This window comes from Choloepus didactylus, chromosome 19 (genome assembly GCF_015220235.1).
Source record: "Choloepus didactylus isolate mChoDid1 chromosome 19, mChoDid1.pri, whole genome shotgun sequence".
Lineage (NCBI taxonomy): Eukaryota > Metazoa > Chordata > Mammalia > Pilosa > Megalonychidae > Choloepus > Choloepus didactylus.
This window is the reverse complement of record NC_051325.1, coordinates 54,746,039-54,760,129: the sequence shown is the minus strand read 5'-3', so window position 1 is coordinate 54,760,129 and position 14,091 is coordinate 54,746,039. Positions and strand designations below refer to the sequence as shown.

The following is a 14,091-nucleotide window of genomic DNA, read 5'->3' as shown; positions in this document are numbered from 1 at the left end:
CTTTAAAGAAATCAGAGTGGAGAGTACTGAATGATAAAAACACAGGCTTTCTCCCAGGGATGAACCTGGACCTGGCATCATGGGATTGAGAACATCTTCTTGACCAAAAGGGGGAAGTGAAAAGAAACAAAATGAAGTTTCAGTGGCTGAGAGATTTCAAATGGAGTCAAGAGGTCACTCTGGTGGGCGTTCTTAGGCACTATATAGATAACCCTTTTTAGGTTTTAATGTATTGGAATAGCTAGAAGTAAATACCTGAAACTCTCAAACTCCACCCAGTAGTCTTGACTCTTGAAGACAATTGTATAACAATGTAGCTTACAAGGGGTGACAGTGTGATTGTGAAAACCTTGTGGATCACACTCCCTTTATCCAGTGTATGGATGGATGAGTAGAAAAATGGGAACAAAAACTAAATGAAAAATGGGGTGGGATGGGGGTATGGTCTGGGTGTTCTTTTTTATTTTTATTTTTTATTCTTATTTTTTTTCTTTCTGGTGTAAGGAAAATGTTAAAAAATAGATTGAGGTAATTAATGTACAACTATATGATGGTACTGTGAACAGTTGATTGTACACCATGGATGTATGTGAATATATCTCAGTAAAACTGAATTAAAAAAAAAAAAAACAGGCTTTAATGGGTAGACTGAACTATTTGAAAACTTAGAATTGAAGACACATGAACCAACGGGGATGTGTCTTCACAGATGGGCCAGCCTTGTTGCAGACAGGAATAACCAGATGGGAGGTTGTGGTAGTGGTGAACAGACATCCAATGAAAATTGGCTTGAACAAAGTAAAATTGAAAAACAGAAGAAAACAATTTATTGAGTCCTAAGACTGCAAAGCCTGGGGTGGCCAGATCTACTTGCTCTGCCAAGGTTGTCAGGGACCTCTTGTCGTCTGCCTTGTTGACTTCATTTTCAGGCAGACACTTCCCTAAAAGGGAACAAGGTGGCTGGCTGCCAGCATCCTAGGCTTGTTTTCTAACAACTTAGCAACCCCAGGGATAAAAGAGCTCTTCTTTCCCAATATTTCTAGCAAAAATCCCAGTGAGGTACCTCATCAGCCCTTCCTTGAGCTAGTCACCATGTCCAGAAGGTCAAGGGCCCTCCTGGCCAGGCCTGGATGATGTGCTTGCCATGCCTGGAGCTTAGAGATGGGTCAGCCCCACTGAAAGAGGTGGAGTGAAAATGGAGGGAAATTGAGATGTTGTTAGGAGGAGGATGAAGACTGGATCATTCTGGATACATTCAGAAGATAGAACCATGCCATGAATTAAACAGAAGTTTAATATGAAGAATTATTAAACCATGATTAAAGGCTAAGGAAACTCTACATGGTAGTAGCCTAGGGCTGATGAAGAGTATCCAAGGAAGGACAAATTTGGAAGGGGCACCTCCCCAAGGTGGGATACAGACGTCACTGGAGAAAGTGTAGCTCAGCCCACTGGACGGCCAGGCCAGAGCTGGTCCGCAGGTGCAGGGCAAGCAGGATGCAATCTCCCACGGTGCAGGATAGGCTGGCGAGGTGCTGAGGGGGTGGGGAGGGGAGAAGCACCAGGGTGTTCAGGAGTGGGGGCACCGTTGTTGATAGGACTCCTGAAATGTGCCTGTAGACAGAAAGTCTGGGGGGCTGCCATCTCAGGGTTAGGGCATCTCAGGAGATGACATGGTAGCATGGGGTGGGCAGCAGACAGACATGCAGTGTGCAGACAGTGTGGGGGACGGATGCAGGTGGTCACCGAGGGACAGCACATTGTTCAGGGACATCAGCTGGGGCAGAGCAGCACCATCCTCCCACCCACAGGCAGGCGAAGCCACAGCAGAGTCTTCTCCTCTGGCAGTGCCCCTCCTGCACCCGCAATTGAGAAAGCTCACTATTGCACTCTCTGTGAGGGAGAGATGCTTAAAGGAATTCTGTCTGTCGTCACAGAGCTCAGAGGCAGCGCGTTCATTTGGGCCGTGGGGCAGGCGGAGTGGCCGGTGAGCATTGCAGAGGATGGGAGGATGGTTGCTCTCGATGGCCCCTAAATATCCTTCCAGTTTTATGAAATGAGGAGAGACTGAAAAAATAGCTGTGAAATAACTGTACTGACAAAGCTGCTAATGGCAATGCAGGTTGTAGGGATCCGTGGCTCAGGGTCTGGATCAGACAGGCCTGGGTTCAAATCCTGCTGCTGTCTCTCAGTACTAGAGGTACAGTGTCGGGCCAGTCACTGGTCTCTCTGGGGCTCAGCTTATCTTCTGTGCAAATGGTGATGAGATAGTACCTACCTTGGAGGATTAATGTGAGCATTAAATGAAGTAATGCATTTATGATTAAATGAACTAATGCATAATAGTGCATTTCTGCATCTATAATATTTTGAGACTCTGTGCCCTTCTCGTCACCCCCACTGCTGTCCCCCTCGTCTGCATCACTGTCTTTCTTGCCTGGGCAATGGCACCAGCCTCCTACATGCTCCCCCTACACCTACTCTATTGAGATATGAAAGCACACCATACAGTTCACCCTTTTAACGTGTACAGTTCTCACCCTTTTAAAGTGTACAATTCACTGGTTTTTAGTATATTCACAGCATTTTGCAACCATCACCACAGTCAATGCTAAAATATCTTCATCACTGCAAAAAGAAACCACGTCCTCATCACCTGCTTCCACTCTTACTAGCTGTGGTATCTTCTCAGCAAAGCAGCCAGAGGGACCTTTTAAAAAACGTAAATCATATCATGCCTCTCCCCTGCTTGGAACCTTCCCACTGGGCTTAGAATTAAACCCAGACTCCTTGTCCTGCGGCATGGCCCCGAGTCGGGGGTCCCTGCCTCTTCTCGGACCTGGCTCCTGCCCGCCCCCACGTGCAAGGCTGGCCCTTGGCGTTCACTCGCTGTCAGCCCAGCCTTCCGGGCTCCACGGCTCACAAGCCACAACCCTTCCCCACGCACTTTCTTGCCCAGGGCTTCCTTTTATGTTGCGTCCTTGTTGACTGTGTCATACGGTGGGAGTGGAAACTCCATGCGGGAAGGACCTTGTGTGTCTTGTTCACCATACCAGCACCAAACCTTCTCGGCGAGTGAATGCATGACAAAAAAGCTGTGATTAATTACCTGTCTTCTTCTTCCTATTGGTTTTATTAAATGTTTAATCAATGCTCATTGACCTGAAAGTGAATTAATCCTGTATCGACAGTGTGGAAATTACATTTCATGCAGGTAGCAAGTGAATACGTGAGATGAAATCAAATTGATTAAGTGAGATGGACGTGGAGCTAATTACACCGGGCTCAGGTGACATGAAGTCCTTATTTTATCCCATGCCGAACACTTACCTCTGTTTTGCAATTAGGTTGTGAGGAAGGAGAAAGCAGAGATCCCATCCTTTTCCCTTTTTCCAACTTTTGGTCCTCACGGATCCTGGAATAGTACTTTTTACCAGATGGGCACTTACTAAGTGCTCATTATTGTGAATTTAGCTGAAAGAACATTTAGTTGGAATAGATAATATATGTACAATGTAAATAATTCAAAAGTTACTAAAGAATATACAGGAAAAGGTTCCAAAGGAAACCAGAGCTACCAGCTTTTCTTGGGCCTTCTGGAGATTTTCTGTGCATTTGCAAGCGTACGTCTGCATGTATGTCCTCTTGTTTTAATGCAGAGAGTAGCATCCTGGACACACCATTCAGTGCCTTGCTTTTTTATTTAACTTCTCTTGGAAATGGGACCTCTTTAGTGCAGGCACTTGTACCTCATTCTTTAAAAGGTGTCAGGAATTCCGTTTTATGGATGTTCCAGGCTTATTTAACTTATTTAACCCTTATTTATGAAGGGTTAGGTTTGCTTCTGGTCTTTTGCTACCACAGTCCCTGCTGCAGTGGATAGCCTGGAGTTTTGCACACATCTGTAGGTTAAGTAATGAGAAGCTTAACTCAATAGCTTGATGTGTCAAAGCAAAACAGAAAAATCATAAATGACCAACCTGGTGGCATGTGGTTCTCTTTAATTCATTTTCCATCTTTCATTAGAAACATACAACGGTGGGACCCATCATTGCAGTATTATTATAGGAGGGGGAGAGAATTCCTGGCCCACAGGTGAGTCAGTCATGACTATAAGGAAGGTTTCTGCAGATAGCTGTGTGCTTCTCTCCCTGTCTTCCCTTGCCTTCCTCCTTCTCCTTCCTCCCTTCTGCCATCTTTGCATTCATACATTCATGCAACGTGTATTCAGTCCACTGTTGGCCAGGAAGGGTGATTTGCACCCAGGCACAGGACTGGGCGGAGGGGCTGTGCTCCTTGAGGCTCTGTGTGTGTCTCTGGCCTTTCAACAACTTAGAAAGGGCCAAGAGGAATGATTTTCTTATCAGAGTCACATTCCACCCCAAGCACCAGGTTACTGGAATAAGGATGCTATTTTGAAGAAAAAAGTATTGTGTTTCATCATGGAAATTTTGAGCCTCTGAGGCAGGCAGCGTGCTCGTGTGCAAATCTTTAGAGTCCTGCAGCTCAGGGACTGTGTTTGCCCAGCGCTGTGTCCCAGCACCCACCAGGGGCCTGACCTGCTGGAGGAAGGGGAGAAGGAAGGTCTGCAGCCCACCGTAATTATGTGAGTCGTCGTCACCGGATCTGGTTGGTTTCATTTCACTGGCAGAGTCTCCAGGGGCTGGCGCTGCTGTGCCTTCTCGCTCCCAGCGCCTGAGCCCTGGGCCGGTGAAGTGAACAGTTCGGTTTGGGGTGTTTTCATGGCAGTGGTTAAAGCATTTATAATTCTCCGAATGCCTTATTTATAGGCTTTCCCAAACTACAGGCTGGTGTGTGTGTGTGTGTGTGTGTGTGTGTTGTGTGTGTGTGTGTGTGTGTGTGTGTGTGTGTGTGTGTTCGTTCTCAGAGTAGCTTTGTTTGGCCAGAACAACCCAGGTTCCCAGGTATTTCTAATGAGCTGCCCTCGGGAGAGCCGGTTGCACCTGCACCGGGGGTCAGTCTGCTTGCAGCTGGTCAGCTCGCCCACACCCGGGCTAAGACGATGAGACATTGTCTTTCTGGCTTGCTCTCCCAATGTGTTTTTAAAAGATGAGTCGGGGATGGAGAGATTTATTTTTCTTGCCTTCTTTATAGAATAATAATGTTTTGATGTAACCAGCAACTTTGACTCTAGGTTTTGGGACAAGATGAGCACAGTTCAAGTCCGACGTTGGCCGTTTCTCGCACTTGGCCAACTTGGAGGCTTTATTTAACTGTTCGAAGTTTCCCTTTTCTCATTTGTAAAATGGAGATGATGATAGTACTTGTTGCTATGAATTTACTAATTGCAACCTACGTCTTCTCATTTTAAAATGAATCCTACTTTTGAAATAAATAATTTGGACTCAGGGCCAAAGCATCCTTTATCTGGATCACAGCTTATTAGTAGCCTCAGCTCTGTTTCCCCATCCCTGTGAAGGATGGAGCCCCAAATATAGTCCTGACCCAGTGAACACTTTCTAGAAGAAAATATTCTTGAGAACTAGTTTCCTGGGAAAGAAGTGGCCAGGTGTGGGCGTGGCCTTGACTCTGTGGGTGTGTCCTCCCTACAGGTGCTGCGAGTGGCTGAGATGCTGTGGTGGAGGGGAACCCAGGCCTCGCACGGTCTGGTTGGGGCACCCTGAAAAGAGGGACCAGAGGTACCCGAGAAATGTCATCAACAATCAGAAGTACAACTTTTTCACCTTTCTTCCTGGGGTAGGTACAAGCATGCCATTTTTTTTTTCCCACCCCAAATATATGTGATGCTACAGTCCCCAAACACCCTGTCTTTTCTGTGCTACCTTAGCCACTGGCTGGTCCCTTCATCTTCCCCGGTGTTTAGCTCCTCTCTGCAAGGCTGCAGGATTCCATGTGGAACTGGCTAGAATAACTTCACATTTATTTGGTGTGTTGGTCCTAAGAGTGAAAAAGATATTAAAAAATATTTTGGGGACCCAGCATTCTAACCAAAACACTACCACCATTACCACCACAACCAATAACAACAAACCAGAAATGCTTAAAAATTTTTTGACATTATTGTTATGAAACACATATTTCAGTATAGGAAAGTTGGGAGATAAAAGTATAGAGAAAAAGTAATGATAAATTTTAATCCTACCATCAAGAGAGAGAATCCCTAATTTTGTTAATGTTTTTTTTTGCTAATTATTTTACTCTGGAGTCATCACATTCCCACATTATTAATATAAATCCATGTATATGTACCTAACAAACCTCAGGGTTTGCAAAACTTCCCCCAACACACATGTAAATTAAATACCTAGTTTTATCAGTATGTCTCCAAATACCTGCCAGTGGACTGAAGAAGAGGCAGCAGCAATTAATTTCACTTCTGGGAGGGAAAAAGGGCATTGTTAGAGATGGAGTAATGAGTGACGGAAACACAAATATACTATACTATAGTTTAAGGTCTGACTTTCAGGGTGATTTTTTTTTTTAATTAGATATTACGTTTAGTTGTCATGTCTTTTTTTTTAAATTAATTTTATTGAGATATATTCACATACCATGCAGTCATACAAAACAAAGCGTACATTCGATTGTTCACAGTACCATTACATAGTTGTGCATTCATCACCAAAATCAATCCCTGACACCTTCATTACCACACACACAAAAATAACAAGAATAATAATTAAAGTGAAAAAGAGCAATTAAAGTAAAAAAGAATACTGGGTGCCTTTGTTTGTTTGTTTGTTTTTTTCCTTCCCCCATTTTTCTACTCATCCATCCATAAACTAGACAAAGGGGACTGTGGTCCATATGGCTTTCCCAATCCCATTGTCACCCCTCATAAGCTACATTTTTATACAATTGTCTTCAAGATTCATGGGTTCTGGATTGTAGTTTGATAGTTTCAGGTATTTACCGCCAGCTACCCCAATTCATTAGAACCTAAAAAGGGTTGTCTGTATTGTGTGTAAGAGTGCCCACCAGAGTGACCTCTCGGCTCCTTTTGGAATCTCTCTGCCACTGAAGCTTATTTCATTTCCTTTCACATCCCCCTTTTTGTCAAGAAGATGTTCTCCATCCCACGATGCCGGGTCCACATTCCTCCCTGGGAGTCATATTCCACTTTGCCAGGGAGATTCACTTCCCTGGGTGTCAGATCCCAAGTAGTGGGGAGGGCAGTGATTTCACCTGCCAAGTTGGCTTAGCTAGAGAGAGAGGCCACATTCCAGGGTGATTTTGACCATACTCATTGCTAGCTGCCTCAACACCCCCCCCCCCCACTCCCATCTCAGTATTTTAAGGAGAGGTTTATTTCTCCCTCCGGTGAAGTCTGGTGCAGTGTGGACCACCCTCTGCCATCTCACGGCGCTGCCCCCTGGAATACTTGGCCACCAGAGTCTTGTGGTAGAGAAAAGCCACTGGCTGTGGTGCACGTAACCGGCTCAGTCTCCGAGAGGCACATCCCTCCTGCTCAGAGCACACTGGCCACGACGAGTCATATGCATCCTCCTTTCTCCAGGAGACTGGGAGATGCAGAGCTGCACACAGAGCAGTCATGGCTCTCCCAGAGCTCACCTGCCACTCAGGATGGGCTTCTACTCATATGTATTTTGTGGCATTGGGATCATATTGTGGGCATAACTTTTTTTTTTTTTTTTACTTTGGAAAAAAAAGATCTTTTAGAGCAGTTTTAGATTTACAGAAAAATTGTGCAGGTAGTACAGAGAATTCCTATATACTTTCTTTCCCCCATACATTTTTCCTATGATTAACATCTTGAATTGTGTGCTACATTTATTAGAATTGATGAACCAATATTGATACATTAATATTAAGCTCATAGTTTACATTAGGGTTCCCTCTTTATGTCGAGTTCTGTGGGTTTTGACAAGTTCCTGAATCCATGTATCCACCATTACAGTATCACACAGAATAGTTTCACTACTCTGAAAACCCCCTGTGCCCCCCATTCTTCCCTTCCTCCCTGTCCCTGAACCCCTGGCAACCACTGCTCTTTTCACTGCCTCCATAGTTTTGCCTTTTCCAGAATGTCATACAGTTGGAATCTTACCATTAACATTGCCTTTTCAGACTGAATTTTTTTCACTTGACAATATGCATTTGAGGTTCCTTCGTGTCTTTCGAAGTTTGACACCTCATTATATGGATATAGCACAGTTTGTTTATCCATTCATCTGTTGAAGGACATCTTGGTTGCTTCTAGATTTTGGCAACTATGAAGAAAGCTGCTGTAAACATTCTTGTGCAGGTTTCTGTGTTGAAGATGTTTTTATCTTGCTTTTATTGATTTAACTTTAGAACATAAGCATTTTTCACTAAAACCTGATCCTAAACAACATTTTTAATGGCCCACCTATACTTAGAAAATATATAGCTTAAGAAAGAAAACGTAACAGATACAGTCGAAGCTCCCTGCCTGTTCTTCCCCAGTTGTAACCCCCTCCTCCCTAGAGAGAACCACTATCTTGAATGCAGTGTTTAAAATTTCCATGTATATCATTTTTTTTTTACTTTTATAATATATATTTTTATTACCTGCATGTGTTTTCCTAAACTTTATGTGAGGGACATCATGTAAGTTGTTTTCTTCTGCAGGAATGTTTTAAATATTACTTGTCTCCCTCTAAACCTACTAAACCTTGTCAGACAAGCCCTGAGCGTCTCTCCTTTCTATTCTCTCTACATTCCAGGTGCTGTTTAACCAGTTCAAATACTTTTTCAACCTCTACTTCTTACTTCTCGCCTGCTCCCAGTTCGTTCCTGAAATGAGGCTCGGTGCCCTCTACACCTACTGGGTTCCCCTGGTGAGTAAATAGACATTGTTTGTTCAGGGAGATTTGGATACAGAAAGTTCTTTGTTTCTCTCACCTGAGCGTCTGGAATGGGCCAGTGGCCTTTTAAGGGAGAGGATGCCCTCAAGCCACTGGGAGGCCCCGAGATTTTAATATTGAAGTTCCATTTCCTACACCACCAGGATCAAAATAGAGCAAAGCCTATGCCATTCATTCATTCATTCATTAAGCTCTTCAGTCATTCATCAGTTCAGCAAGTTCTCTGCACGTTCTGTACTGGCGCAGTTCTAGATTCAGGGGACACAGAGGTGAATGAGAAAGACAAACCCCTCCCTGCATGGCTGGTATTATTTGAATTGTTTTCCGAGGTCACATTTTCTGCTTGCTTTATGCAGAGTGTTTCAGTATGAGGGGCTGAAGAAGCGACAGCATCTATGCTTTAGTGTGTGCGAAATGTAATAGAACCGAGCAGCTCAATTCCTTGCCTCGACTGTTTTTCTTTCTTCCTGCCCTTTGGTAGATGGTTATTGAACATCTACTGTGTGCACTGTTTTGCATGCCAGGGATGCAGAAATGAATGAAACAGTTAAAAAATCCCTGCCCTCTGGGAGCTGACATTTGGGATAGACAATAGACAGATAAACAATCAAAAGTGTTTCAAAGTGCTACGAAGGTAGTAAAATAAGGTCGTGGGATAGATGGAGTATCTCAGGCACCTACCTGTGCTTGGTCGGTGTTGAATGGATGAAGGTGGGGGATGGGAGGACTGGAGGGGACCTTAGGGTGGATGGGTGAGGCCTGTTTGAGTGTCAGATGGGGAGGGAGGGGGTGTATGTGTGAGTATTCCAGGTACAGAGAGCCGAAGTGCCCAGGCCTTGTGGTAGACATTCGAGAAACAGAAGCCCAGTGTGGCCAGGGTGTGGCAGGGGCAGAGCTAAATGTCTCTTCTCCAGACAGATGCATTGTGAAATATAATTGCTGTTATTTTTTACCAAGTGGGACATTTGGATTCTCTGCTCACACACCTTGTTAAATTTTTAATATAGAGGAGATTGTTGAGGCGATGGTAACACAACATTGTGAAGGTATTTAACACCACTGAATTGTATACCAAAAGTGGGTAAAACGGGAGATATTACGTTACGTACATGTTACCACAACAAAAATTGAGAAACAAAACAAACAAACACACTTTATGTGCTCGTGTGGTGGGTGGGAGCTGATAAGGTTTTGTGCAGAGGTCTGTGTGGTGTGGGAGGAGTTGTTGCTTAGTGAGTGCACAAACAGCATGTACCCAGTTATCAGTCAAGTTGTGCCCCACAGCCCTGGCCCCCGAGAAGAGAAGGGGGAATTTACTTCTTCCCCACAAGCAGTGGAGATGTTCTTGGGATGTGTGAATGGTTGTCTTCTGCTCTGACTCATTGGTGGGTGAGACAAGATGCTGGGTGAACATCCATCTAAGCCTCCATCCCCTGGGATAACAGACGCTCCTGACTGTACCAGCCGGAGTGCTTACCTGAGCGCCAGGAAGTTGGTGCAGCCAGACAAGGAGTGCTGAGATAATCCGGAAGCTGTTGCTTTCACCTTGCAAACTCAGGTGCCAAAGGAGCCAGGATGGGAGAATAAAGACGTGGGAAGAAGTGGTGAGCTCATGTCCTGTCTAAAAGTGGACCACCAGGTGCAAACATCAACCCAGTGTTGCCAGATCTAAGAATTAGAAACTTTAGATTTTTACACGAAATGCCCTAATTTTATTTTAGTCTTTTGAATTCACAGCTGTTTATTACATACTTATATAAAGTCCAGCCATTAGTAACTTATTTATTAAAGTCTGTAGTGTATTTAAAATATTTAGCACATTGCCTTTTATGGATTTTTTCTTTAAAATGTAGTTATTTGAAAAGTAATACATCTACATGACTCAAGAGACATATAAAAAAGTCTCTGGTGAAGAACTTCCCTCCCATCTTATTTTGCCCCCCAAACACTGTCCATTGTTTTTTGTCCATTTTTCCAGAGTTTTTTTATGAACAAGCAAGTAGAATGAATAAGAATTCCTACTTCTTTTCATCCAAAGGTAACAAGATTTACACGGCACTGAATCATTCTTTTGTTTTTGATTTCCAGCATATCTTTCATGTGATTTTTAAATGTTGACAACTAATTAAAACAGAATTTTTGAAGCATACCCCTTCTCCTGGTTGTCTGTCGTGCAGGGTGCCCCGTGCAGTGTCGTCTCTAACTGAAGATGTAGGGGGTTCCTTAGCCCCTTTCAGGCCCAGAATCTGCCCTCCCCACCCCTCCCCACAGCGTGGAGCTCTCCAGTCCACCCGACCCCCACCCCCCCCGCCAAGCCTTGTCTCTTGGATTCTCCCACAAGCCTAGGCTACTTTTTCTGCTATTTCCTCCAACTCGGCTTCTGATCTTTTTTATTCCTTTTTCAATTACAAAGTGTTCCATGATTATTGGAGAACAACCTGAAGAACAGAAATCACAAGGAGGGAGATAAAAATCACCTGCACAGGCACCACCCTGAGAGACTGTGTTTGTATTTCTGGTGTGTTTCCTTCTGGTCTCTCTTTACATATGTGTGTGTTTTATATAAACTATAACATATGTTATAGTAAACTATATATTATGTAAATACATTTTTGTCTTACAAATTGGGATCACATGGTACCCACGGAGGCAGCTGTGTGTCTGCCCCTCCCCTGCCTTTTGGGTCTCAGATATTTGCAATCTGGTCTTTGATCTTTCCCCCACCTCATCCATCTGCCCAGCCTGCAGCATAATCCCATCTTCCAAAAGGTTCTCGGGGTACAGACATTAGCATCCCTACAACCTCATTTGCATTATAATTGGCGTCTGTGGTGGGGAAGGGACTTTCGCCACATTTGGCTTAAATTTTTCCTTCTCTCAACCAAGGTTCACAAAGATATGGCTAAAGGGTGTTGGAATTATGCAGGAATTTAAATGACTGAGGAATAGCTGGGTAGGAAATGAGATCAGCTCTGTTTGAATTTTCCAGAGGAGATTATCAGAGGTTCCTGTAGACGAAAGGCAAAAAGGACTGGTAGGGAGGAGAACACGGGGGCCAAGGAGGAAAGGAATTTGTCTGAGATCGCATGAGGATATGAAAAGTGTTTCTTGGATTTAGAGGGAAAGGGACCCTTTTTTCCCGAGGAGAGGAGTTGGGAATATTGGAAAGGGCTTTGCATTCTGTATATAATGCAGAATATATAAGAATGTTATTGCAGCATGGTTTATTTTACTAAAACATTGGAAACAAATAATAGCCATCTATAATGACTCAAGCTGTTGTTTAAGTATCTATATAATATTAAATGTTTCCCAGGATTGGGAACAGTGAAGTAGCTCCATCTGTACTGACTTGAGAAGATGTGACTCATATTTTTCATTATATGAAAAAAGTAAGTTGCAGAATAGCATGATAGTAGAATTCCATTCTTATTACTCCTATCCACCACACCCCCCAACAAATATTTCTGTATACCCATACGTAAACGCATAGAGGTCTGGGAGTTGCCTTTTATTCTGTGGAGTGGTTTTGATCTTAATGTACCTGTATTGTATCTTAAGTCCACCTCAGTGCCTTTCTGGAAGTCGGTGAGTTATTGGAAATGAAAAACATCAAAAGTGCATTCAGGATGTTTTAAACCCATTAGAACAAAGTTGCTCCCCACAGTGGGAACAATATTGGTCCTTGGGGTTGGCGAATGAGGATCAGTGTTGAATGTTACTTTATCCCAAGTGCTGTCTCTTTGAACATTGCTCATAGTCTTGACATCAACAACAGCGATGGCAAACTGCAGTGCCCACTGGAGCACCTCTGGAAACGTGATGGTGTGGGACAGGCAGGTTGGAGAGAGCAGTGGGGAGGCTGAACTGGGGTGTCCCTGCCCCTCTGAAGGGGGCCCCAGCACCCAGCTCCAGCCAGGTGTCTCCTGATTGCAAAGACTACTCTGTGCTGCCTGGTCCTCTGATTTTCAAGAGAAGCCGAAGTCCTGACTTTAAATGTAGGAAATTATTTTGAATTTTTTTTGTTTGCTCTGGGCCCACCAGAAATGTATACTTCAAGGGTGAGACCCCACCTGTGGGTGATCACTTTGCCGCCTCTGCCGTCTCCCAGCTGACGTACCTGGTCCCTGTGACGATAGCTTTAGATGGATGCCAGGAAGGTTGACAGCTTGTGTCCAGGTTTGGGCAGCCTCTGGCGGCCCTGAGTGTCCAGCTCTGTGTCATGGGCACTTTCATAGCCAGCCCTCCCTGTGATGCTCAGGTGGTGGTGGTGGTCTGCCTCTCTTCCCAGAGACTGCAGAGAAAGGGGTTTTGGGGTCAAAGACAAATTGGACAGCATCTGTGTTTCCAGGTGACTGTAGCTGATTTCCCCCAGTAGATTTTTATGTTGTGAATCAGTTTCTGATTCTTGGCGAGAAGACATTTTTGAAATGCCTTCTGATCCCTTGAAAGTCCTCTCATCTCACCAAACACAGAGGTTCAGGATGAGGGTCTGGGCTCAGCTCCTGGCTGCACTTTTATAAGTTATGTAATTTGAATAAGTTTACTTTTCTGAGCCTCGATTTCCTCATGTGTAAAATGGGGGTGGGAGGTGGCTGACAGTGGGGAGTATTAAATGAATTCCTGCAAGTAAATGTTTCATGTAGTTCCTGATGTATAGAAAGTTCTCAGTCAGTATTCTCATTTTAGTTTTTAATTCTCGCACTAATGACATTGTCATTCATTGTACAGACCAATTTTAGCTTTTAATATTTTTTTCTTGGTACTCATGTTAGGGACAGAAATTCCTCACACAATAGCTGAAATAATCCAAATAATCCATAAAACTCTTTGTATGGAGACCAAATAATAAATCTAGATGTTTCTTGTCATTGAGATGCAGTCTACATACCATAAAATGCACAGAGCTTAAGTTACAGTTGTGAGTATTGACAGCTGTCAATACCCACGTAAAACACCCCCCACCGCCCCAATCCAGATACAGAACATTTCCATTATCCCAGGAAGTTTTCTAGTGCTCTTTTCTAGTTAACTCCCTCTCTACTCTCCCATCTGCCCCTCCCCATAAGAGACAACTGGTTTCCTGATTTCTATCACTCATGCTAGAGTAATCTATTTTTGAAGCACAAGCATTAGAAACAAAGCTTAGCACTTTTCAGGATTGCTGGCTGGTACCCTCTCACTGCCTGTGATTTCCTTACGAGCTTGGGCAATCCTGGGTGCCCTGTATTAAAGCTTCTTTCTTAATATCTGTGGATAT

The 14,091-nt window shown here is 43.9% G+C and overlaps 1 protein-coding gene across 2 annotated transcripts in view; it reads left to right on the top strand.

Annotated features, from left to right (window-relative positions):
* The window catches only part of ATP9A (ATPase phospholipid transporting 9A (putative)), a 137,125-nt gene that overhangs the window by 26,005 nt on the left and 97,029 nt on the right, over positions 1-14,091 (top strand). For both annotated transcript variants that reach the window (XM_037812484.1, XM_037812485.1), the window contains exons 2-3: positions 5,574-5,718; positions 8,691-8,804. In XM_037812484.1, coding sequence (XP_037668412.1) covers positions 5,574-5,718; positions 8,691-8,804 — 259 coding nt within the window. The remainder of the gene's footprint in view (positions 1-5,573; positions 5,719-8,690; positions 8,805-14,091) is intronic.